The sequence below is a fragment of the Pteropus medius genome, unplaced genomic scaffold, assembly GCF_902729225.1.
Source record: "Pteropus medius unplaced genomic scaffold, Ma_sr-lr_union100, whole genome shotgun sequence".
Taxonomy (NCBI): Eukaryota; Metazoa; Chordata; class Mammalia; order Chiroptera; family Pteropodidae; genus Pteropus; species Pteropus medius.
Genome location: NW_024342474.1, coordinates 10241396 through 10268391, shown reverse-complemented (window position 1 = coordinate 10268391; position 26996 = coordinate 10241396). Strand labels below are relative to the sequence as shown.

Here is a 26996-nt window from a genome sequence, read left to right as displayed (position 1 = left end):
GATTAGCTCATTGAGAAGATATCCGAGCAAAGACTTCAAAAAGGGTGATGGAGACAGCCCCTCAGAGATCTGGAAGAAGAGCATTCTTGGCAGGAAGGTTAGCCATACTTAAGGCTTTAAGATGGGACCATGTCTGGTATGCTCAAGGAAGGAAAGATGAGTGCGGCTGCAGAGGGACCCATAGGATAGAGGAGAATAATAGGAAGTGAGACCAGAGATGAAATGGAAATAAGTTATGAAAGACCTGGCAGACCATTTAAGGAGGTGGGCTTTTACTCTCAGAGAAACCAGGAGCCATTGACGGGTTTTGAGCAGTGGAGTGACCTGACTCACCTGACTTACCTTGATTAAGATGACTCTGCCTTTTTGTCAGAACAACTGAAGTGGAGAAACAGGGAAAGCTGCTGGGACTCTGCTGGGACGCTGCTGGGAGAACAATGATGGTGGCTCTGAGGAGGTGGGAGTAGTGGAGACAGGGATGTGACATGAGAGAGTGAGGTGACAGATTCTGAGTGTATTTTGAAGGCAGACCCGACAGAATTTGCTGAAAGATTTGGACTGTGGTATAAGAGAAAACAGGAGCTGAGGTTTTTGAACTTTTAAAAGGAAGGAATTTTCATCAACTGAGATGAATGTTTGTAAGGTGGAGCATGTTTTAGGGGAAAGATCAGGAGACCGGTTTGGGGCATGTTGGGTTTGAGATGTTTAATGAGAATATCAAGTGTAAGTCTGGAGCTGGGTGAAAGATCCGGGCTGGAGGTCTAAATTTGGAAGTGGCATCAAATAAGATTTTTTTATTGCATGTGATTAAATAGGAAAATATGGATGTTACTTTAAAAATACAAAATTATATGGAACAAAAACTGAAGTTTCTCCTTCACTCTCTTACTCCAAACACACTACTCTCCCCAGCAGTAACCACTATTAAGGAACTAAAAAGATATTAAGAAACTAAAAAGATGTCTTCAGAATGCTCAATGCACCGTATTAGAGAAACAAAACCAACAATTGTTTTTCATTCCCACATGCATTTTATCCCATAAGAAAAGGTATTTTAGAATTGTCCAAGGATTTATGCATAGAATTTTTTCCTGTTTGTCTATATCTTCCTTTTACCCATACGGTAATGTAATTTCCAGAATGGCTACTTCCTACCATGATGATGGTAAAGTAACAGAACGTCACAGCTCTTTGGAATAAACGATATACTTGGATTTGCATGCCTTATTGTGTGAAATTAAACTGATTTTTAATTGGCTCTGTGTTGCAGTTTTTTTAGTGATCTGGAATGTATCTGAGCTAAGCAATACTATCCATTTAAGAAATATTATTGATTATAAAGTACAGGATACACTTTAAGCACCATAGTAATAATTATCTAGATGCTAAGCTTTCATCCCTAAAATAGAACAAACTTTCTGTACCTTCCATTAGAAAAAGATAACCTTCAGAATTTGAACTAATGCATTTCTGTTTTGTTGAGTTGGCAATTACTCTGTGTAAGGAGAGTAATGATGACTCCTCAAATATCCAGTCTCTTATGATTTTAAAGCTTCAGCTGTAATAAAACTCAATGGTCTTTCTAGTCCTAGGGGTTTACTATGTCTCTCCTGAATTCAAAGAGAAAAAATTAATTAAGAAAGTTTCCTACCTGCTGTTTGGTTTTTGGCAGAGTTCTATCTCCAGCATATATCAGAAGCCTCCACACATCTGGATAGACACACGAGTTATCCCAATCAGTTGTTGGTTATGCAGATATTGATCCATCATGGCAACCAGTAAATAGGAAAAACCAAGAAAAAGTAAGGCATGAGTTATCAAGAAATTTGCAAATAAAAATTTACATATAGGGAAAAAATATCACTGCAAGTAGTTCTCAAACCAACTGAACCAAAGTATTTTGCTGTGGAAAAAAAATTAATGAATGAATATTCTCAATTGAAAGTTTACTCTATGAAACTTTAGCACTGACTACTGTCCTTTATCTTGAGAGATCTAACACATGAGCTCCAAATTATAATTTTACTTTGCATCGATTTTTGATGATAAAATGTTCCTATTTGCAGGATCAAAGTAAATATAAATCAAAATTACATGACATCCTACAAAGAACTGTGTCACCTGAACAAATCTGAAATCGTGTTCTGTAGTTCTTGTTCTTCATGAGCGAATGGACTCAAAGGGCAAAGCAAGAGTCATATCAGATTTTTTCCTCCTCTTTCGCTCCCTCCCCCCACCTCCCTCTTCTCTTTCGTCCTCCAGTGGTGGTTTTCTTTTGGGCTCTCTCTTGCCACCCTTCCTCTGCATTCTACTCACCCACCACATCAGTTCACACTAGGACAACCATAATAACCTTCAAACTGATTCCCTTCCTATAATCCCTGCCTACTCAAATCCACCAGTTTTTCTTCTCACAGACTCACTTTTCTGCAACACGGATTTTTTTCAAGCCCTTTTCCTGTTCAAAAATATCTTCTGATTCTTTATTCTCCATTTAATAATGTCCAAAAGTCAGAATCAAATCCACCAAAATACAATAATTTCTGGTCTTTGGTTAACATTTAAATTCGAAGCTTTGCATACACATGACTATGTGCAACCAAGCAGTCAAAATAAATCTAGCAAAAGATTTCTCATGTCAATGGAATAAGTAGATCAATTTAAAATGAACATGAGCTTTTTAAATAACTTATTAGAAAGCGATAGTTAGTAGCTACCTAAACGTTTTGTTTGTTTCTGTTCCCTTTAGGAACAAAGGGTCATTTGTCTTGACATTTATGAATTGAATATCAGTATTCCCATCATTTGGAAATAATCAGGTTTGTTTGTTTGTTTGTGCGTTTGCTTGTTTGTTTTATGAATTGTCCTGTCACTAGAGGTTTACGGGAATCAAAGACAAATGTGTTTATTAGGATTGTTGAATATCGGAGTGGTCAGGATCACATAACTTGACTCTTGCTGTCAAAAGAAAATATGACTGGTATAGTTATTTCATAGTGCCCTGAAATTACCTAAGCGTCTATCACATTGTTTGTTATTAATTGTCGGAATTAAAATATTTTCCACAAAAGTCTGGAAAGATGAACTTTATGCCAAATGATATCACCCCTCTAGGATGGCATGGTAGAGTACCACTCTGTTCTCTATATGTTGCTTTACTTCTTATTTTTTAATAAACGTATGTTACTTTTAGAATCTGGAAAAAAAAGTGTCTATTTTAAATAATCAACTCTAAAGTTTTCTTCAAAAAGCTATATGAACAGTTAACTTTGCAATTTTGTGTTTGTTAAATATTTTGAAAAAGGCTGCAGTGGCTTGTCCCCTCTAATGAGCTAATTTCTCAATGACATCTTTTATTACCTGTTAGAAATAGCCACCGGACTCAAAGTTCAACAGTTGGAGTTTGTTTATTCGATTTAATCATTATTGACTAAATTGAATTTAGAATATTATCTCAACCATTAATTAGTTATTCCTCAAAACAGCCTGATGGGAGAGAGAAACATAATTACCTCTGTTTCAAAGTGAAGCCAGCGAAAAGTGCCCCACAGAGGAGGCAGATCCCCGGTCTTGCAGTCATTCTATGTTTCTGGGCTACCATACATCCAGTAGGAGATGCAAGAGTGAAATTCAAAACCAAACAAAACAAAAAACCTTCAACGTTTCTCTTTCATAAGCACTTGGGTTTAGATTTACTCAAATTTTATAACATTGGTCAGTCTTGCAAAGCTCTATAAGAGCAATATCAGGTCTATCCTACTATTTTTCATGGCAACCTAAATATAAAATGTGTGGCACCATATGTATGCTTCTAAAATGTTCACAAATTCCCCCAAATGGACTAACAGAAGTATCATAGTGAAGATAAGGTGATAAACAACAAATACATATTGAATATCCGTTACACACAGGGCTCTTTGCTGGAACTATCAACAGGCGTGAAGCAAGAAATCAGATACCTACAACTCTGTCTTTGCTCTAAAGAACTTATAGTTTGATAAACCAGTATAATGCATGTGAAACTTAAGAATACTGTACTAAACTTTTAAATGTGTATATTTGCAACTACTGAATAAGCATTTTCTTTTATATCTTTCTCCACAAAAATATATGGGTGTTTTTTCTTTTGGTAGTCATTTTATTTAAGCTTAAAGAGCAATGCTTGGTGCACATGTTACTTTAGAAGGTGGAAAAGTCCTAGGAAAAAAAGGTCCTATTTATTTCATTATTTTAAAAATGCTCACTTGAACTCAGAGGTAATTATGTTTTCTTTCAAGAAGAAAAATATGGAGGCGTAATCTAAGAGGAAACATTTTGAATAATAAAAAAATTTTCCCAGCTGACCATGGAAAGATCACAAAGGTAATGAATCAGCGTGCAATCATTCTGCACTATACTAAGCCATCACACACGATAATTCTCTATGCCCTTCTAAGAGACTCTCTGTCTCTCTCAAGCATACATGCTCGTTGCTTTTAATGGATGAGCATTCTAAGTACCTCTCCAATGAGTGTGAATCCTGTTTATACTCGTGTCTGCCCCAGTTTATGGCTTCACAAGAATTTATTCTGCGTTTCGAGCACACACAGACTGTCCTAATTCCCTTTTTTGGCTGGCGGAGTCTCTTTGGAACTCTTTAGGGGGAAAATGGCTCTTTCTTCCTTGATCCCAGGGCAGAGTCAAAATGAAAATAACAGACTTAAACGGCCCAGCCTCCTTCACGTCACCTCCGACTTCTCATTCTAAGGGGTACTTTGGATAGCAGGTGGAGTTATAATTATAGATTAGAAAAAAGCCACATCAGCAGCTGCTGCTTCTGTTTGTTCCTGGCTGTAACTGTCATCGGTGGGGCAAACTGGCATAAACAGGCCTCCACAAGTGGAAAATCATTTAACCCCTGTGCTTGTCTGGATCCTCTCAGTAGCCAGAGAACAGAAAGAAAATCTGACTGTGAATGAGCGAAGGGTGAAACCGCGAGTTTGACACCGACCTGGAGGCACCTGTTCAGGGGGAGCCCGAAGATTTTCTTTCTCGTCGGAGACTCCAAACCAAATAAATAGGTTAGTGCATGAAGAGAATACCTCCACATTTTAATTCTGACCTTTACTCTATCTGATTTTAGTTTTTCTGACAGAGCTTAAATAGAAGGCTGAACTGTTACATGAAAGTTATTTCAGAACTGTTACTTAAAACTACTATGAGAACAAATTATGAAATGGGCTTAATTTATTATGTTCCTCTCCCAATTTTGGCTTTACTCACATTAAATAAATAGACAAGGTGAAGATGGAAAAATGAAACCAGTTTTGTGGCACGAGTCCCATCCTTTCATTATGCCACTTACTTATGCCAAAGACCTTATTTTTTTTTTTTTAATTCTAATCAGTAATATCGAAAGCTTAAGTTTGTGACTATGAAAAAATGCCATTTCATTTCCCTAGGGAATATAGGCAAATTAGAGTTAGATTGTTTTCACAGCTCTGGATAAAGGCAGAAAATAGTAAAATGTGTACTATAGGCTACTTTATGTAAGAAATTGTCTGTGAGATTTGATTCTGGTATCTAGTACAGTTCTACTTAAAAGCTCCGTAATTTCAGCCTAAGTAGCTCCATAAGACTCTCCTTATAGATTCTTTTGAGCAAACTAAAAGGTTTCAAAGAAATCTCATATTATCTGTGCGTGTTCCATGTTAGAGAGTGGTTGAGCAGGATTTTCAAACAAAAATTAGATTTGGGCCATATTCTCAAAACCTATTCGAATGTTTAATGTCTTGGTGAAAGCAATAGAATTCCAGAGATCTCACTGAAACCTGGGCTTCAGGGCCCAATTCTCATCCTACCCAGATCCTTGAACAAATCCAAGTGGAAAAGAAAGAGTCCTAAATAATGGCCTGATTTTTTTCTTTTTTCTGGTTGTTTGTTTTTTGGCTCCAAACAGGAAGTGAACCATCCCTAAGCATTTTATGCTACATTTTTCATTGGGAAAGTGCACCTTTCTTGGTATCACGTGACCCAACATTTTGTCCACCTTGTGAAGTGCACAGAGCACTAACTATGCACTCAGAGCTCTGTTAGAGGGACACCACATCCAACTAAACCCACCAAAAATAACCCATCAATTAAATTCCCAGGGTCTTGCTTCTTTCCAACAACATCTCCTGATTTCTAAGAAGAGAGCCATAACTTCTCCTTAGAAAATTTAAGGGTGACATAAATACCTCTTTACATACTTTAGCAAATAAGGGCCCAAAGAATAAGTTTGGCCACTGCTTTTGAAAATGTCAATGCATATAGCATATCAATATCCTAAATCTTCCTAAGGGTTAAGAAAATATATGATAGGTAACATTACAATTTACCTCATATATCTCATTTGTTCATTTATATATTGATGGAGCAATGGCTACATAATCTAAAAATAATACTTAGAAATTAAGACAAGCCGAACAGTATAAATATACATATGCCTTACTGTTAAAATGTACGGCTGAAACTTATTGGATTTCATTACCAATATCACCATAAAAAATAAATAAATAAATAAATAAATAAATAAATAAATAAATAAATAAAAGAAAAAGAAATTAAGACGAGCTTACGATTTCTAATATTACTTTCCAGAGATGCCGTTCTTCCTTTTTTCTACTAAACGATTTAGCACCAAGATGGTGGTGTTCTCCAAATTTCAAATTGTACAAATGAGAAAGGCAAAAAAAAAAAAGGGAGAAATGGCCGACTGGTGGCTGGCTTGGGTTTTCTTTGAGATACAAGTTTATGCTCTGTCTTAAATGTTGCTTCTTACTTGTGTTTTGTCTTCTTGCTCTTCTAGAAAAACTATCCAAGATGACTGTTACTTACTCCAGTAAAGTAGCCAATGCGACTTTTTTTGGATTTCATAGGTTACTTCTCAAGTGGAGAGGCAGCATCTACAAACTACTGTACAGGGAATTTATTGTTTTTGCTGTTTTTTACACAGCAATAAGTTTGGTGTACAGGTACTTTCGTTTGCATGTCTCCTTCAGTGACCATCAAATATCACGTGAGAATACAGTCTCAAAAATCTGAGCCCTGCGGGTGCCACCAACTTTCACGTTATGTAACCTCCTCCTTGGCATGGTCCTCTCTGTCGCCTTCTTCTCTCTGGGACAGGGTGTTTTACTCCACACTTAACCATTTGTAGGATGTTAACTAGACTCTAAACCGTTATGTTCAAGTGGTGTCCGTTCCAGCCCCATATCAATTGATCAATGTGGGATATTAGTCGTGTGTCAAGAATGTTGCTATAGGCATAAAATAGAAGATTTATACTTATATCCTCACTACGTGATCGTTTTGAATGGCAAAGTCCACAGATGAATAATTCTTTATGCCCCTCTCGACTATGTCACTCATAGTTTGAATTTGTGATCTGACAGCTTGTAGCAACTACCTACATAATTAACATGTTTGTGGATGGAGTCTATCAGGCATATACACCTGATATGGGAACTTTCTTTCCTTTTGCCTGGAATGACAAGAACTTATCCAGGATAATTCCCACCAACCTTACCAACCTTACTTCATCTAAAGAAAAGGCCTGAAAACTGATTTATTTTCTTTATGTCTTCTGAGTTTGGGGCATGTTATAGTCACAAAAGGAGATGTTTATTCTTTATAACATCACAAACTGTGCCTGTCAGACTGACAGAAAATTTGAGCAATGTTATGTCCAAGAAATATTCTTATGACTAAAAGTTATAGTCTTAATCAAATGTTATCAGTATTATAAAAGGGAAGCTTTATGAGTGTTTTTATATTAAAATTAATTGCACACATTTCTTCTCTGGGGGAAATTAAAATTTAAAATAGAAAAGCTAAAGGTTTTTGAGGCTGTATTTCCACCTTTTTTATGTACATCAGTTTGTTATTTTTCTTCTGCATACAGATGAATAAATTTTATATCATCACTCTCACCTACGTTCGTCCTTGCGGCAACAGGACCCCAGTTGAAGAAGGAGGATATCAATTTGGCTGACTGATAATTATAAAAAGTAGAATAGGAAGAGCTATTTTGCTACATACCAAAATTACTGTTCCAAACAAATGTATATATTGATATACATTTTGGCAAAATATCTTCAAAGGGAATGTTTTCTTTAAAACCTCTAATAATTTTTCAGATATGTCTTATAAATATGATATTATTTTGACAATTTATTTGTGTTGCCTAATCCTTCAGAATGTGAAATGATGGAAGACACGTGACATTTCAGGATAATTGTCTCATTAGTTTATTTTTACTAATGTGAATTTATTGCTGCTACTGCTGCTTAGAATAGAATAGCCCTTAGAACAGTTGCACTGTAGCCAGAAATGCTCCATGGGGCTTTAACTTTTGCTCCAATATCTTATTTATACCCCACAAAATTATATACATATATTTTTTCTAAAGACCAAAGAGTATTTACATTTATAACAATGACCATTAGTTCAAGTCATTCTTCATTTTTTAAAGTTCAACTGTAAAAGCTTGTTAAAACAGATCCTTACATCTTGACCAAAGATACACCAAGAACTATAAGTTGACTTTGTCAAGAAAATCAAACATACATATAGCACAATTTAAACACAGTTTAATTCTCATGTCTACTAATGTCCCTAAGTTTTTTAAGCAAATAATTATACTTAGCAAAAATCATAAGACAGCACTAGAATTCATTAATTTGATTATATCTCTTCTTTTTTTTTTTTTTTGGTATGGATTTGACAAAATAATTGGCTGTAGTACTTTCTAGGTAGTAAAATTTCTAAGTGTCTATTAGCTAAATATTTTTTCCTTTGACCACTTAATAGTAACAATCACTCTATTATTAAGTATGACACCATAAGTTATAATGCTTTTTATATATAATATGTTATTTAAATCTCATAACATCTTTGATACATAGGTATTATTATCCCCATTTACAATGAGAAAACTGAGGCTCAGAGAGATTTTAAAATATATTCAAATCCAAATCTGTAAGTGGCAGACCTAGGATTCAAAGCTGACTTTATCTGATCCTATGGTCTGTGCTTTCTACAATTAAATCCTCTTTGACCATTTCTATTTGAGTACCAGAAACCATTCTGGCTGTAACTTGTCATCAGCATGACCTTGATAGGCCCGTGCAGCCAGCTGAAGCCTCTCTTGTCAGCTTTTCCTGACTGCAGAATGTCTGACACCTCCTCCAAGCAGAGGCAGGAAATCCAAGCCCGCTCTGCACCCTACACCCCCTTTGTCAGTACCAGCTCCCAGTTCTTTATCTGCAGTCTGATCAGTGGCTCACTGTTAGGTCATTAGCCCTCTGCTTCCTTTATCAAAGTTCTATCGACCCAAATAGTCCCTTGAAACACATTAACATGGATCTTTCCAAGGGACTCCTTCTCCTTTGGAACAGCTGTACTCATTCATTGATGCAAATTCATCTCTATTACTTCTCTTTCTGGATTTTAGCCATTATTATTAACCTGCCTTGAGACATTTCTTCTGACTCTGAATCCCCTCCCTACAACATAAATATTAATAATCGTTCCATTAAATGATTTTATGTTTAACAATACTATGAAATGGATTTGGGTCAGGTCTATAATATAAATTTTGATATTTGTATCATATTAATATAAACCCACCAAATATAATAATAAAAATGTTCATTTCTAATTGTTAGATGTTATTTTCTATTTTAAATAAATGCAGGCTTTAAAAAAAAAAGTTATAGTATCCCTTGAAGTACAACACAGAAAATCAAAAATGTGATAAGTAGCATATTTAGGAGAAAGTAAGATCGAGATGTCAAATTCAGGGCTATTATTAATAATAAGTTAATAACTGTAATCCACTTAATCAAGACGCTCTTTTTTTTTTTAGTACAACTGACGAATAATTGAAAAACGAACTCTTTTATAAGGTATCATGCTCCAAATTCAATGCATTAACCATATAAAGTTTAATATAATGTATCTAAAAATAAAATGGTTAATAAATCTCACTAATGACCAATAACATTTATGTACTAAAAATGTTAGTACTTGAAATAGCAATTAAAAAGCTTTTGAGATACATTAGCTTAGGTAGAAAAGAAAAAGTTATTGCTCCTTAAAAAAAAAAATTAAGATGATTTGTGCTTAATTGTTTGCACTGAATGTCACTTGCAGAGCAGGTGCAGAAGTATAATATCATAAAGGGCTGTGCATTTTATTTTTGCTCCAGATTGTTACTTACAGGAGCCCAAAAACGTTACTTTGAAAAATTATCAATTTACTGTGACAGATATGCTGAACAAATTCCAGTAACCTTTGTGCTTGGTAAGTATAGGTCACACGCAGAATGCAGCCACACAGCTGTCTCCGTTAGGATGACACCGATGACTCTGCATGGGAGTGTTTCCAAGCTGAGAGGCATGCCTGAGAAGCCACCGCTTGCAATAGAAGCAGAATCAACCATAAGGTTTGCCTTCAGGGCTGCTTTCGCTAAATTAACACCAAACAAGTTTGAGGTAATAATCTGCTATTGGACAACGAAGCTTTCTCTTGACTAACTCTCCAATTTTGCTATCAATATTTGACTTCTAATACCCACTTACGGGGTGCTACGGCATTGCCAGGCACAAATTACGTTTTTTTCTGGACGGCAAAATCATAAGATATGAATGACAACATATTTTTACATCCCAGTCCCTATAAAAGGCTAAAATTCTGCTAAAAGCATCAGCATCAACCATGTGTCTGCTGTAAGAAATTGCTTTATAGTTTCCGGTTCTTCTACAGGGTTTTATGTTACTCTGGTGGTGAACCGATGGTGGAACCAGTTCGTGAACCTGCCCTGGCCGGACAGACTGATGTTTCTCATATCCAGCAGCGTTCACGGAAGCGACGAGCATGGGCGCCTGCTCAGAAGGACGCTGATGCGCTATGTCAATCTCACGTCCCTGCTCATCTTCCGCTCGGTGAGCACGGCTGTGTACAAAAGATTTCCAACGATGGACCATGTGGTTGAAGCAGGTATTGTGACTGGCTTTTCCTTCCATGGCCTCCTCTCGACCTAGATGGGAATCTTCAAAATTCCTTTGAAAGTTCTTTTTTATTTCTTTATTCATCCAAGAAACATTTATTGATTACCTACTATGTGCCAGAAACAGTCCAAAGAGGCAAAAATAAACAAGACATGGTTCCCGCCCTCAAGAAGTTTACTTGGGGGTTGGAGGAGGAGGAGAAGCAGACAGTCAACTTCGAATTAGTTTGCAGATAGTCACATGACCTTTAGGGAAATATAATAATAATTAACCATATTTATTTAAAACCATCTGTGATATTACATTTCTAGCACTTTGCAGTTTATCCACTTTCATTAATATTATTTCATTTGGACTTCAAAAAAAAAAAGAAAGAAAGAAGTTGGAAACAGATTCAGAGAAATTATGACCTGCTCTGGATCACACAGCACACATTAAAATTCAGGCTCCAAAATCCTAAGGTAATCCTTTCCCAAAAACACAAGTAGATTCTGCTAGGAACCAGGATGTGGGTTTCATCGAGGCAGATCCTGAGGGGTGGCAGTGTGGGTCTGTTGTCTCTCCTATTCCTCAAAGTAGATGCAGTTATGCTACTGGGCTCCTAGACATACTGTACTGAGTACAAATCATGCTGGAAGGATGGTTCTCTTTGGTGTGTTAAATTAAGCAAAGAAGCTGTTAAACTAGCCTTCAATGGGATTAGGATTAAACGAGATAATTCTCAGCATGTGCTGAATAAATGTTGGTGTGTGTGCTAGGTTGTCGTTAATAGACTATTCATATGTTGGAATGGATTAATGGATGTATAGAATATGCAAAGATCATGATATGGTTCTGCCTTTATATTGAGTACTGTCTCAAATTAGTTTGCTGTATATAGTCTCTTTCTCTGAAATGTCCTTAAAAACAGACTTTTTAAAAGAATAAGATCTTTTGTTTGTTTTTGGAGGGGTTATATTTTGGCCCTTGTTTGGTTTGGTTTTGCCTTCTTCGATAGGCAATATACATAGTGACTAAGAACACAATGTAAGAGTTCGAATCTTCACTCTACCACTTACTGGCTATATGACCTTGTATGAGTTACCTGACCTTTCTATGCTTCAGTTGCCTCATCCATAAAATAAGTTTATAGTAATTTATAATACCACTTATTCATATACCTCATCAGTTTGTTGTGAGGGTTAAATAAACTAACATTTGCGACGTGTTTAGAGGAATACCTGGCACATGGTAAATGCTACATGAGTCCTTGGTCTTAATAATGAAATCATTTAGTACTACCCTGTAAGATGCTCTTTGGTCACTTTAGAAGACTCATTTGAAATGACATGCCAGATCTTCTTGATCTAAATGACCAGGAGGTTGGGAAAGTCAAAGTGGAAATAAAGAAGGAGGATTGTAGGGGATGTTGTTAGGGGTACAGATATGAGAAAGTACTGGGGTGCAGTGAGTTGGTTAAAGATTCAGGTGGACATTACTAATGGCCTGGTAAATGCACAGGTGTATGTATTCTGATGTGAAACCAGTAGAAACAAACAAACAAAAAAATTAACTGCCACGCCTCCTCCAAATTTAAAAGTTGAATACTGCTTCATAATAACCAAGTTGAAAATGCTGCTTGATAACTTAATTTTTTTTACCTTAATATCTATAGGATCAAATGCAATAAGAATTACTACTTCTGAAGACTTAAAAATAAATAAGAAAGGTTTTACCCATTCCAAATAGATGAGTGAGAGCTAAAGTTTACTTGGATGAATAAAGATGATATTTCTCTAGTCCTGATGCATCCTTGGAATGAAGAAAGTACATTCCAAGAACCAGACACCAGGTCCAATTCTCAAAGCAAATCTCAACCTCTTAGCGTCACCTTTATATTAAAAGCAAATAAGGAGGAAGCCAGGATGGCTGGAGTTGGAGAGGCCTTTGGGACCTCTGGTCAGACCTGAGCTGAAGAGGGCTGAGTTGTGCTCAGGTCTGAGGGGCAAGTAGAGAAGTGAGGTGAATAGGAGAATGACATGTTTTATTTCCTTTAGGTATAATTTTTATAATAGCAAAACTTACTCCTTGTCAAACTTGTACAAATACCTGTCATGTGCTTGTGTCTACCCTCTTTTGTTTTCCAAGGCATTTGAAATACTTTCTCTCCCCAACCACCAAAACCCCCAACCATTCCAAGGGAATCTGGAGATCAGTCATTCCCTCCTTGAAATGCATTTAAGCGAGAGTGTCTCAAGGTGTGATCTGAAGACCCACAGGCCCTTTACATCTTGAATAACTTGAGTTGTTTATTTAAAATGCATATTCCTGGGCCCAACCCCAGACCTACTGAAACAGACCTACTGAATAAGAACCATTGGATGTAAGGCCTAGGAAACCTGCATCTAAACATGCTCCTATGATATGCTTCTTTATAAACCAAAGTTTGAGAAGTACTGAGTCTTCTCTAGGGTGCTTATATTTTCGAACCCTTTTTCTCACTCCTGAGGTAAGAGCCTTTAGCAACCACCAAGTAATTCATTACTATTAACAAAGTAGCAATGATTAAGAGAGTGAATGCAAGGGTTTGGCTATGCTGGAGACTCCAGCATTATAGAGAGTCTTGAGGGGGCAGTCTGGTCAGAGACTACTGTCTCGGGGATTTGAATTAGACCTGATTGAATATAACAAGTATTCTGAATTCCATTCTTTTGTTGGTTTGTGTGGAGGGGCTGAAGGAGGAAGAGAACTGGAGAAGATAGGAGGGAGCTAAAGCCTTTGCAGGCGCCCTCTGGTGCCATCGCTGATGATCGCAATAAAAAGGTCCCTACTGCTCTCTTTCAGTCCTAAGTGTTTTCTTGAAACAGCAGAAAAAGGGGTAGTGGAATGGCTTGTGCCCCCAGGAGCATTAGGTTTATGTGTTAGTGGTGGGGCAAAGGTTCTGAGCCATGGCCCTCGAGGCTGAGCGAGAAGCTTCAGAGGTGGGGTCCTTCCTATCTGGCTGCCCCACAGCCAGTCATGTGAGTGGGCCCCTCTCTGTGCACAGACAACACTGACTCACCTGACTTTCTGCTCCTTTCCCCAGCAGAGAGTGCTGACTTAGTATGCACGTGGGGTCAGTTTCCAAGCTCTCCCAACTGGGCACATGCCTCCACCACTCTGACTGTCCTTTGCTTGTGCCAGCATTTTTGGGAAGAACAGGAGGTTCAGGGATGGCGGAAAATGTTTGGCAGATCCCCTTAGCCCAGAGCCAGGGCACCTGCACTGTCTGAGGGCAGAGAGGGCAGGAAGTAAAATGCAGTGGCCATAAAGGGGTGGGGACAAAGGTAAGATGCAATGCTGAGGGCACAATAAAACCTCTTGTCAGATGACTTCCCCACATAATATCACCTGCCCGGAAAAGCACATCTTCTGAAACTCCAGTGTGCACTAGATATTGTTAAAAATCAATGTTGCTAAAAATTCAGATCCCAAAATATGGCCCCAGAGATTCTGATTGAGTAGATCTGGGGTGAGGTCCAGGAATGAGTGTATTTAAGATGTTTCTGGAGACTTTGAGGCGGTGGGTCCTGGATCATACTCTGAGAAACGATGGGCTCTAAAGTAACCAGGGCTTCTCTCCAGCCTCTTCTCCTTGCTTCAGGGAGGTTCCCTGCCACAAAGATTCAGGGCTGGCGAGAAGAAAATGAGTGGGAAGGCAGAGAGATGCCCTTCCTTCTGAAGCATCTGACAATCACTTGACTGGGGCCTGATGAGCTAGCTCACTCATCTGGTGATCCTTGAACTTTCTGTGCTTTTAAGTTGGACAGTCATGTTATATTATTCTGTAAAATTAAAAAGACCAAAATGCTTACTACTGAGGAAATACATATGCTTTGATATTACAGGTTAAATTTCTCAATTTAAAAATAAGTAATTTTATTTTTGCTCACATGAAAATAGCAATATAACGAATGAATGCTAAATAATGTCTATTATGCTGAAAATTCCTGGAACTGGTCTCTTATCAAACCAGTGGAGTAGCAATATAGTCTCTGTCATTTTGCCCGTTAGCTACGAGCCTGTCCTGGAAAGTCTGATCATTCCAATCACCTGCCCTAAAAGATGCCACTCATCCAAGTCAAATTGAGTACACAATTCTAGATCTCTGCTGATTCAAATGACGGCCTTAATTGGGTGGTGACATTATGGTATGGTATGGAATTGTCATAAACATTCTATCTAGTGTTTCACAGTGGTCAGGAGAGGAAAATATTTCTCTTTGAAATTACTCATCAAGACACAAAGATAGACAATTATATACATTCTTCTAAAAAATTCCTAAAGCTGTTGCTAAATTTATCATGTATTTGCTCATCCAACAAAGATATATTGCGTGTATACGGGATGCCAGGCACTGCGCTGAGCACTGGAGTACGGCTATAAGGGAGAACGAATGTAGTCTCTGTCCTCAATAGTCAGTAAAAATTAGGACAAGCCTTTTCTTACATGAATTGTTTTCAGAGACAAACATAGCTTCTTTACAGCTAAATTTCGTATCTCTATATTGCATTTCTAGTTCTCTAAAATGTTTTCCTTCTGTGCTTCATAGCCCATAAGAGTGGTTAGAAGAGAACAAAGTTTGAGGAAAGGACGCCCTTTAGTTTTCTTAAAGTCCTGGAATCTTGACATGAAGTCCCTTGAGCTTCTTCCATGACTAGAGAGAGCTCGATGAGAACCCATAGAAATTTTATCAATGTTTATAGTTGACAGACATTAAAACAACTAAGCAAGCATTCAATTGTCAAGTGACTATCAAGATAAAAATTCTAACTTTATAATAACTGGCTAGAAGGCTAGTCTCATTCGAGTTTCTGGCATATTTAGATCATTTAATCTGTGATCTTCTTCCGTCCTACTCCATCAAACCACAATTCAAGTAAAATCAAATGGATTTTGTATATTGGCTTTCTGTTCTGTGGTCTCCTGTTCAAGGTTTTTCTGATGCACTCCATGGCAACGTGGTCTCTGAAATCCCCCACTGCTCTGTGTTACAGGAGAGGTGATCAAGGGAACAGTGGTATTCACAGCTGTGCCAGTTTTTCCTCTGTTGGCTGAACTTTTACAGGCTGAGTCAGTTACCCAATAGTCTCACATGATGAACTCAGGACAGACAGAATGTCATCCTGTGAGTGAAACTTGACTCACCTATGTGCACTTGCATTACTTAAGAGAGGAAGTGCACCATAAAACCAGCCCTCCTGGCACGAATGCCATGTCTGGACAGTCTCAGCTGGTCAGTGTTTGAAGGTTCCCCAGTTCTGTTTAGGAGTTCAATCAAGGCTACCTACTCAATGTTTCTCAAAGTATGATTGTAGACCACATTCATTGAATTATCAAGGTACTTATTTCAATTATAGATGCCCAGGCAACCTACAGAATCAGAATCTCTGTGTCATAGGGCCTAGGAATCCACATTTTTAAACAAGCTCTCCAGAAGTGCTGCAGGATGTTTGATTCAGGCCAAAAAAGAAAAAGAAAAAAAAAAAAGAAAGAAAATGCTGAAATGGCCAGCTTGCTATGTGATTCTATACAAGGGTAGCTGTTCCCAAACTTTGTTACAAGTTGGAATCACTAGGGTTGTTTTGAAAATACGGATGCCTGGCCCCCATTCCCAGATATTAGGATCCAATAGGAATAGGGTACATCAGTGGTTTTCAAAGCTCCCCTGATCATTCTAATATATGCAGTAAAGTTTAGGAACCACTACACTAGGGCACATCCATTAACTCCTCCAACTTTACCTGCCGATCACCTCAGATCTATTTACTAAGGCCGAATGAAATTCTGGGCAGGTGAGGAGTTAAGAGCACTGATTTTTCGTATTACATTTTCTGCGTGTAACGTGTAGAAAGAAGGCAGTAAACTACCTTCTGGTAAATGGGGCGGGGTATGGCTGACTAGAGATGTTTTGCTCACAGGAAAACAGGGCAGTTTCCCTGCCTCTGTTCAGCATTGCTAACTCAGAAACTGATTTCGGTCAACCATTTCCTATTTCAAGCTTTTCAAACTATGGGTTGTAACTTACTACTGGGTTCTTAAATCGTTTTTAATGGCTGGCAACCAGCATTTTTAATGGAATGGAATGGGATGGAAAGGAACAGAAAAGATCAAAAAGCACATTATGTAAAAGAGCCAATAACTGCTTTGTAAACCACACATATCTTCCTTGGTTCATAGTAAACAATATCTGACATACAGCCCTACACAATGCCTTCACAATGTGATTCCAATTCTCTCTCAATCTCATTTTGCCTCCTCTTGGTTTTTCCAGTTGCAATTTCTAAACCTTTACCATCAGATTTCAAGGACAGCTATAGTTGAATCTGGTGCCTTCATTCCATCTATTTTGAAAACACAGAGATGAAAATGAGCCAGACTTGTTATAATCTTCCTGAAAAAGTCATCTCTCTGAGAAGGGCTCAGATGCTGAATGCACAACTTTCTCTTTCAGAAAGAACTGGCAACAAACCCATTCTGCCTTCAAGTTTTGAGATGCAGAGCTTTTACTTCTGCTAATAAAGCCTCATTTGCACACTCTGCCTTAAAAGCAAAAGATATCTGCCTCGGTTTCAACAGAGGAAAAATAGATGTACAGCAGATGAAATCTGTGATGACTGGAATATTGTTTACCGAAGGACTTAATTGGTTCTTTGGCTTGTGGGCAATAAAATGTAGCCTTTAAGTAGAAGATACTACTCCAACAAACCACAATTCGGGTTGCAAGTAAATACAAATATATATATATTTATATATGTAATTTACTTTGATTTGAAATATTAAGGAGGATTCTTTGGGATAAGCAGTAGGTAAATTGCTCAGCAGAGCTGAACCTGCCAGGAGGCCAGAAGGAAAAGATATAGCCAGAGAAAGTCTAGGCAGATGCAATGGCAAGATAAAACAGCAATGGCAAGGGTATGGATAGGGCCTGAGGGAGCGTGGCATGACATGTGACAGACATGTGAAGGAGACAGACATGTGAAGGAGAGAGAGTAGTGTGAGGACCAGCCGACTGGTAGTGCTGCCAAACTGTAGCAAATCAATACCTGTGGTTAACATTGCCTGAGAGATGAGGATAATGACCACATTCTGAAAAAGGGAATTGGTCTCTGGTTAAAATAGCTTGAAGTGCTGCTGAGGATAACATTTCATTTAATAACAAATGCTCCTTGAATCGATTTGACCAACAATCTAGAGATTTTCTTTCAAGCGACCAAAAACTCAATTTCCAAAGATGACATTACTTTGGGATAAGATGTGTGACCCTGCGGGGAATAACAAAACCATTCTGCCTGTACACTTTTGGAGGACACTTTAATGTCTGGTTCATCATTCATTTTTCACAACGCCTAGCAAAGTTTTTAATAAATTTGGACTGAAAAGTAAAAATCACCAGCTTTCCTTGCTCTTCATGTTCCCTTCCAATCGGAGGGTGCACTACATGGAGCGGAAGACCCAACTCTACCTTTGGCGTTTGCACTAAATAAACCCTCACTCTGCATATTTGCTTTCGCCTAAGAAAGGTCTTGCCAGCACAATTTGATCCATGCTCCTGAATAAAAAATAACCAGAGGTAAAGTTATTCTGTGGTCAAATGACAAAGATTGCAGCCAGTACATAAATGCAGTCATTTTTTAAAATTGCACTGTAAATCCCAAGAATATGAGTATTAGATAATTGATATGAAATGTCTAAGACAAGCTTTCCAGGGAAAAGATGATGAGCTGCAACAAGTATTTAAGCATAAAGCCAAGACAGGTCAAGTTTATTAACTTCTTGTAATAAGAATTAATCATGCTCTGCAAGTCTTTAAAAAAAAAAAAAAGTCATTATCTGGATCATGCAACAACTTCAAGATGCACTGAGAAACGAGAAGAGAATTATCAGGCTCCAGTTCCCCAGGCATAGGCAGAACCCTGCTAAGCTAATGTGAATAACCTGACTATTATCTAAATAGCTTCCTCTTGGTAAATATTGGCTTTGTACTTGTTACTCTGTTTATTTCAAATATGAATAAACAGAATCTTCACTCATAGGCAGTGATTTTCAAACATTGCTGTGTGTCAGAATTTCCTGCAGAACTTGGTAAACATGCAAATAACTTCCTGAACCCAGTTCCATTAAATCACCTGGGAAGACTGAAAGGAATGTTGATGCCTAGGCCTCACTCTAGACTAGTTGAATCAGAGTCTCTGGGGATAAGGCCAAGGCACTGATATTTTCTAAAAGTACCCAAACGAGACTTGGGTCGAGAAGTTCTGCCCTTCCAATCGGAGGGTGTAATTTGGTAGATGAGGGTGGGGCCCAGTCCCCTCCAAGTATAATAGGTGTCATATGTGATTCTAAACCCATGCTCCATAGACCTTCTCAAACACACTGGCCTAGATCCTATCAAAACTCAATGTAACTCCAAAGCTTTATGAATCCATGACTCTCGAAATGGACATGTCTCACTTCTCCTTAGACTTCTTTTCTGTTATAGCAAAAACCCTTAAATAAAACTCAGTCTGCATGGTAAGGAGAGAGGATTACTTGAATGAAGCAGGATAACCAGATTTATAAACTGATTAAGATGCTTAAGAATATTAAGTGTTACATTAGGGCAAAAGTTGCTTTTCATCTGAATGTTTTATCAGAATTCCATAAATATTTCTGAGACAAAAGTAACTCAAAATTAACATCTAATTAAAAATCAGTTTTAGAAATAAACTTTAATTCAAAATATATTATTTATACTAAACCATAATGAACATTTAAAAGTCCACTTAAAATAAAAAAGTCAAGGGAGTAAATATACGAGGATAGTCATTACATTATTATGTTTAATAGCAAAAATTTTAGAACAACTGAAACGTTTATTCAAAGGAGGACTAGTTAAATAAAATACTGTATACAATTAACTAGAATGCAACCATTAAAAAGAATGATGCTTCTCTCTATATATATTAACTGAAAAGATCTCCAAGATATAACTGAAAATAGAAGCCAATTCTACATACGTATGTAGTATAAAAACCATTTGCATTTTTAAAAATTAGGCCTATATGCAATTCATGGTATTTCTCTGGAAAGATACACAATAAACTGGTTGCAGTGATTTCTTTCAGAGAGGGAAACCGTGAGGCTGGGAAAATGTCTCGCACTTTCCTCATTAATATTCTTCTGGTCTTTTTGGATTTTTGTACCATTTGAATTACTTTATGAAATTTTTTTAAAAAAAGAAAGGTCTGGTGACAGAAGGAAATTTAACTTGGATGGTTAACAGTGCAATATGACGTTTTATTGAATTGTACACTTGAAACCTATTTGATTTTATTAACCAACGTTCTTTGCCCTTCCAAGGGGGTTTAGTGGGGGATACGTTTATGCATAACACACTAAGATAAGGCAAAAGAGAGCTCATGGCGGGAACTTTAAAGGAGAGAAATCCCAGGGAGGGAGAAGGAAGAAATCCAGGAAGGCTTCATTGAAGAGGACCTGGTTAATGAGCAATCTGAAGGGAGTGGTTGGGAGAAAAGTCATGTGATTCACGAATCCTAACCATTCTAAATATTCTTGCTCTTAATTTTAGATGACTAAATCAAAACCTATGGAAGAAACCTTCCCCAGATGTTCTAGTCCACATTTAATCTAGTTGCCTTACTTCCTACCGGCCATCTCTGTTAGGGATTGCCGACATGCATTGCCTCATATATTGATGTGTAGCTTGTGAGTTCACGCACCACAAGTGTGTGTGTGCTTGCGCATACACATTCTCTATGTCTCATATAAGTGTAGACTACTTGAGACAGGAAACTTTATATTTCTTTGATATTCCTCCATTACATGCTCACACAGTTGACGCCGAAATATTTATGGTAACATATTAGTGCTAAACTAGGTCTGTATAACCCAGCTATTTTTACTTTGTGTAAAGGTTTTATGACAGCAGATGAAAGAAAATTATTTGACCACCTCAAATCTCCTCATCTGAAATATTGGGTTCCATTCATCTGGTTTGGAAATCTGGCAGCTAAAGCCCGGAATGAAGGTAGAATCAGAGACAGTGTTGATCTGCAATCATTGATGACTGTAAGTACATCATAAACTGTCAATGAAAGATGCTAATGCAGAGAGCAAGAGGCACCCGGATGTGACAAGTCAGACTGAAGTGAATCCCTTTGTTCACTTCTGGTTCTGAAGGAACCGGAAAGACTGGGCTGGTGTCAGAACGCTCAACGCACAGGACATGGATGGCACACAGGCTCTGACTCAGAGAGATTGACTTGGAAGCTCTGTTTTAAACAGAATTAAGCTTGTAATACCCTCTGTTAGAAAGTGTCTCCTGATTGATTAGCAATGCCTGCCAAGGGCTCTGAAAATCTGGCGCCCATGCAGCATGTTTGTATCCCTGGCTCCAGGATCTTAGAGTAAAATCTGGAGTAGAAATAAACCTCCCCAAAATTGAAATAACCTGAGGTTAAGGAAGCTTTTACGATGCTCCGGCAAACAAAACTATGTTTTCACTCAGTGAAATAACCCTGAATTCATCTAAGAAACAAATTAATGTAAGGGCTAGATAGATTTGTGCCATGACAGTCTCCTGCCTGGATTAGACTAGAAGGAGTGAATGATTTAAAAATAGCTCCCAAATGAATGTGAACTCTTCTTTCCAGTCTCAGATAATAACTTACAGTTCGATAGAGGGCAAAAAAAATCAATGGATCCCAGTTCTTCCTGCTCCAAGGAAACATAGATTTTCTGTCAATATAAGCATGGGGAGTGGAGTGGATTTTATTTCTTTTTTCTAAGATCTATAGTAAGCATGTTTTCAAAAGACAGAAATGAACATAGTAATCTGCTCTCCACATAATTTACTAAAGTGGCTAGAAATGATTTATTTAAAATATTAACCACTGCCTCCCCATCACCACTTTGGACCAATGTCATGTTGGAAATTGTGGATTTAGTAGAGTAGGAGATACTTCCAAAAAGTCCTGCTTTGTATTAATACTAAGTATATATTCAAATGTACTCCTTTTTGTACATTGTTAAATGCTGATCATTACATGCCATTTTCAGAATTTTCCTTTTGGGGTAGCTTTCACAACCAATTTACTAGCCTGACAAGGTTAGTCTCATCTTTTTCAGACATAATCATAAAAGACATGTTCATATTTTGAATCCTAATAAATATTTATTCCCACACCCATCATTTTAGTCAATTGTGTTTTATCTGTTTCTGGCTTAGGAAATGAACCGGTATCGCTCTTGGTGCAGCCTCTTATTCGGTTATGACTGGGTTGGGATCCCGCTGGTTTACACCCAGGTATCCAACACCGTGCATGTGACTTTTCTTTCCACTTGCCCGCTTTGGTGCTTGCCTGGCAAACAGCACTGGGCTCTCATTTGGATTTCTCTCTCTTCCAGGTTGTCACTCTGGCTGTCTACACCTTCTTCTTTGCGTGCCTCATTGGACGCCAGTTCTTGGATCCCACTGAAGGCTACGCGGGGCATGACTTAGATCTTTACATTCCAATCTTTACTCTCCTGCAGTTCTTCTTCTATGCAGGATGGCTCAAGGTAGCTAACAGTCTCAGTATCATGAGACCCACTCTGTAATCTCTGTCATGTTCCAAACTCTGCATTCTGATCCTTTACTGAGTCTAGAAAATCATTCCGAGTGAGTCAAAGGAAGATTTTACATTTAATAGCTCAGAGATCTTATTACTTTTCAACCATGGATTCGAGTGTCAGGGATGTGGTGAGTACTGTATTGCAGCATTCTGAAGCAGTTCATTTATGCAAAGAGATTATAAGAATACTCTTTCATGGCTATTGATTTTTTTAAGTTTTTGTGTGCTCCCATTAGGTTTACGATAATGTAAGTAATAACTGTACCTGCATTGATATTTTATACCACAATAAGCAACTAGTCAGAATAAGAGTAAATAAGAAGTCTTGTGTGATCAGACTTAAGCATTAATATTGTATTGTTATTATGGCTCTGCCCAACTCTGGAAGCAGTTAGCTGTGATTCCCTGAAATCCCACTAGCTTTCCCACAACATTAAGTGCATCCCATTTTCAAAACCAGCACTGAGCCTCAGAAAAGAAGTCATCGAAATCAAAACCAGAAACACCAGGACTAATGACAACATTTGGTTTGTCAGGAAATTAAAAACAGGTGAGAAGTGAGGACGACTTGTCCAATCATCAGTGTGGAATTTTAAGTGTTCCCGCCACCACCATCTCTCCTTTCCTCTCATCCCTCCCTAGATGTATGTGTAAATAAATATCCGAGGTCTTCCACCTCTTTTGTGAATTTCCAAAAAGAGAAGTACAGTATGTGATGGAAAAAAACAGAGACAATGGCTACATTAGGTTAATTGAAATCTAACGACACTTCGAAGATGACTTTAATAAAACAGAATTTCCAAATGTTGACCTTCTAAACCGCCACATGATGGAGCGTACCATTGAGGCCTTCCAGGTTACAGATGCATTTTCCCTGCAGATGCCTTGGCTTTCATTGGTTTGAATCTTAACCAGGAAAAATTAATTATGTTGGCATTTCAAATTATACTTCAAAGAGTAGAGGCATATCTTTTTCAAATGTTTGTGGTTCTTAAATATTTTTACCCATTTAAGGCAGAGAAAGAGCAAGAGAGACTAACAGCTCTCATTTACCATTAGAGAAAAAAGTCGACTATTTTTATAAACAGAAAATCACTAAAATGGCCCAAATGCTCAATCATTCTGGCCTTTTATTGTCTTTCCCCTCTGAATAGTGCTGAGCTTTTTAGTCTTTGCTTCATGTCCAAGTGAGGTGTTTGGCCAACCTCTAAGGAACAGTTCGTTTCTGCCTTCTGACATGTTTTCCTTTTCCTTTACAAAATATTTTAAAGGCAACAATGAAATGACAATTTTGCTCCATTAAGAGATAAGCAACCCCAAGAGCAGTGAGTTTTCCCACTGTGGATTGTATCTCAATTTCTAAACAGCTGTTTTATCTTGACCATTCTAATATTTATAATATTTTTCAAAGTGCAGAAAACCTATCTTAACCTTTTCTTTTCTTTCCTTTTCTTTTTTAGGCGAGGCAACCTTTGGTTGACCTTACAGATTAGATTGCAAGGACCTTGTCGGCTTACAATCCCTTATTTTTTTATTTTTTTATTTTTTACGCCTACAGCATCTGGTCTTCCTAGGTGGTCTCCCATCCAAGTACTAACCAGGCCCTACTCTGCTTAGCTTTCGAGATCAGATGGGATCGGGCTTGCTCAGGATACCATGGCCGTAGACCCATCTTAACCTTTTGAACAGTATATTATTTAGTTATTTTCTAGAAATGGAGTCTCCAAGAAAGTAAAACATATTTTTGTGAGATAGTTAATTCAGAGACATAGGTGTTTTGGTGGTTAAATGTGGACTCTATGACTATATGCAGGACTGATCTCATAAAAGTGAAATTCCGGGTATAACAAAAATATTTTCAGAACCCATTCAGTGGCCCATGTAATTTAAGGAAAACTCCAGGCAAGAAAAAGTAGATAGTCCCCAGCAATTTGCAGTAAAGGACTTCAACATGTACCGTGAGGCTGGCTGTTCGAGCCCTCTGCCCAGGCCTATCCCTTAGAATAAGGGAGATGGTGGTTCTCAAACCAGGCCATGCATTACAGTCTCCTGGGAGCTTCACCCAATACTGATGCCTAGTCTCAACCTCACACCCACTAAATCAGAATTTCTGAGGGAAGGGTTTGGGCATCACATTTTTTTAAGCTCCCCAGGAGATTTTTATATTTAGCCAAGGTTGAGAACAACTGCTCTAAGTGATTAGACTCAAATCCTAAAAAATAAGTAGGTAGGTTTTTCTACCAAATTGCTTCAGAATCTAGAAACTCAACTAATCAATGGTGCCTTTATTTTCTACACTTGTAAGTTTTTACCATCTAGTCCCAATAAAAACACACACTCACATACACACATACACACACGTGCATACATACACACACACTTCCAGATAATTAAAATCAAAGAAAATTATTCAAAATGAGAATAATAAGTGAGTCATATTTGGCATGTAAATCTCTCATCAAGAGCTTATTCAATTCAAGAACACAGTAAGAACATCTAATATTGACCAACTATTAGAGGATACATGATAAAAAAAACTACCTAAACTTTTCCCAGTGGGAAAACTTACTAAATAACTGTAAGTCCTTTAGGGTCTCACTTGCTGATAAATATCTGTGTCTGTAGAACAACCCACTCCCCTCTAGACTTCATATTATGAAAATGGCAAGCTTCATGGCTGACTTATTCTACGTTCTCCACTGCAGGTCGCTGAGCAGCTTATCAACCCTTTTGGAGAAGATGATGATGATTTTGAAACCAACTGGTGCATTGACAGAAATTTGCAGGTTGGAGGATCTTTTCCTTCCTTTATAAACATAAATAATCACTTGTGAAGTTGCAAATCTAAGCAGACACTGAATGCAGGACCCTGAATTTCAGAGCTTTAGCCAAAAATAAGGGAGATTAGGCTCTTCAGCATGTTGTCTCAGGTCTCTTTGGATCTTCACGGATCCTAGATTTCAGTTTCAATGAAATTTAGCTCCTTTTAAGTAGAATTTCAAGCCAGTTTTCATTTTATTATTATTAGTAGTAGTATTAGTATTACCCACCCTCTTCTACCTCAGTGTAGAATAATATTTTAATTCAGTTTTTAATCTCTTTTTTGCTGTCACCCAGAGAGGTTAACAATGACACAAAATGGTAGCCAGACACAGTCCGATGTGAGTTCCCAAACTCATTTCATGTAGGTCCTGTGCAGTAGATAGATGTCCAGCAGCTGCATGCTGGGAGCACAGGCCACACTGACCTGCTCTGCCCGAATCACACCAAATGGGCCTCAGAGCCTTTTCCCTGAAGCATTCATCATTCCAGAGAGATTTCGCGTGAAGAACCAATGTGAAAAAATTTTCTTTGGAGCCAGACTCTCCTCAGACCATTCTCTACACCGAGAACCACATTCTGAGAAAGGCCTTCAGCTTGTCTATTTATTTCAAGCCCTTACTCAGTTCTTAAACGGGTTTGAACATTTCACCACAGATCTCTTGGTTTGCAAACTGTCCCCCATACAAGGAAGGCAAGGCAAGACCAAAGAAAGAAGCAGGCCACTCCAGATTGGTAGGTGGCAGTATTGATAAGCCAGGGAGCTTACAAATGAGGCTTGTCTTGGGCAACAAGACAAGTAGATCTCTGCACCCACCTGCCAGAAGCTTAGAAGTTTGCATAAAGGCCTTCAGCCATTTACATCATCTAGATGTTCTCAACAACACATTGCTCTCTCAAGCTGTGTCCTCAAGAACGGTTTCCACTGTAGGAAAGGTGGACAGAACATACATTCCAGAGACTGAGGAGGGGGATGAGGAGCCTCCAATTGCCCAGGTCCGGCTCATGGGTCAACTGGCGGTCACGGCCTCTCTGTCACCTCCTCCAGCAATCACATTATCAGTCTGCTAGGGAAGAAGCATAATGCCTGGGTCACTCACTCTTTGTAAAAATTGGATCCCCAGAGGATTAATAATTTATTCATGCATCAGTTTGTCAAAGTCAAGAGGAGAGACCACTATAGCCCCAAGCAGTATAGGCTTGTTGCTCTACTTTTCCAAACAAAAGGACAAAAATCTCAGGACACAGAAAAAAATTATATCAAGTATAAACATGTGAATGGAATCAACAGAATAGGATATTGAGAAGTTTCAGCTTCCTGTAATAACTGGCTTTATGTGATTGCTGTCAGGAGAGCCACTAGACAATATGATAACCCTGAGCAAAGAAGAAAGGTGCCTCTCTTGCCTCCAGGTAAGATGCAGCTCCACTCTGAGGCATGTGGCTTGATGAGCCTGGTCTGGGCAGTTTTATAGCCCTACTTACCCCCATTGCCAAGGGCTCTTGTGCA

The 26996-nt window shown here is 38.0% G+C and overlaps 1 protein-coding gene and 1 pseudogene across 3 annotated transcripts in view; one reads left to right on the top strand and one right to left on the bottom strand.

The window, feature by feature from the left end:
• The first annotated feature begins 4895 nt into the window (after positions 1-4895).
• The window catches only part of BEST3 (bestrophin 3), a 39773-nt gene continuing 17672 nt past the window's right edge, over positions 4896-26996 (top strand). The window contains exons 1-8 of one of the 3 annotated variants that reach the window (XM_039865988.1): positions 4896-5060; positions 6830-6995; positions 10232-10326; positions 10789-11022; positions 20968-21122; positions 22282-22359; positions 22461-22613; positions 25372-25452. In XM_039865988.1, the coding sequence (XP_039721922.1) occupies positions 6844-6995; positions 10232-10326; positions 10789-11022; positions 20968-21122; positions 22282-22359; positions 22461-22613; positions 25372-25452 (948 nt within the window). In that variant the 5' untranslated portion in view covers positions 4896-5060; positions 6830-6843. Of the gene's footprint in view, positions 5061-6829; positions 6996-10173; positions 10327-10788; positions 11023-20967; positions 21123-22281; positions 22360-22460; positions 22614-25371; positions 25453-26996 lie in introns of those variants that run through there. The other 2 variants (XM_039865986.1, XM_039865987.1) reach the window with 2 other exon arrangements.
• On the bottom strand, positions 24216-24334 carry LOC120605085 (uncharacterized; annotated as a pseudogene).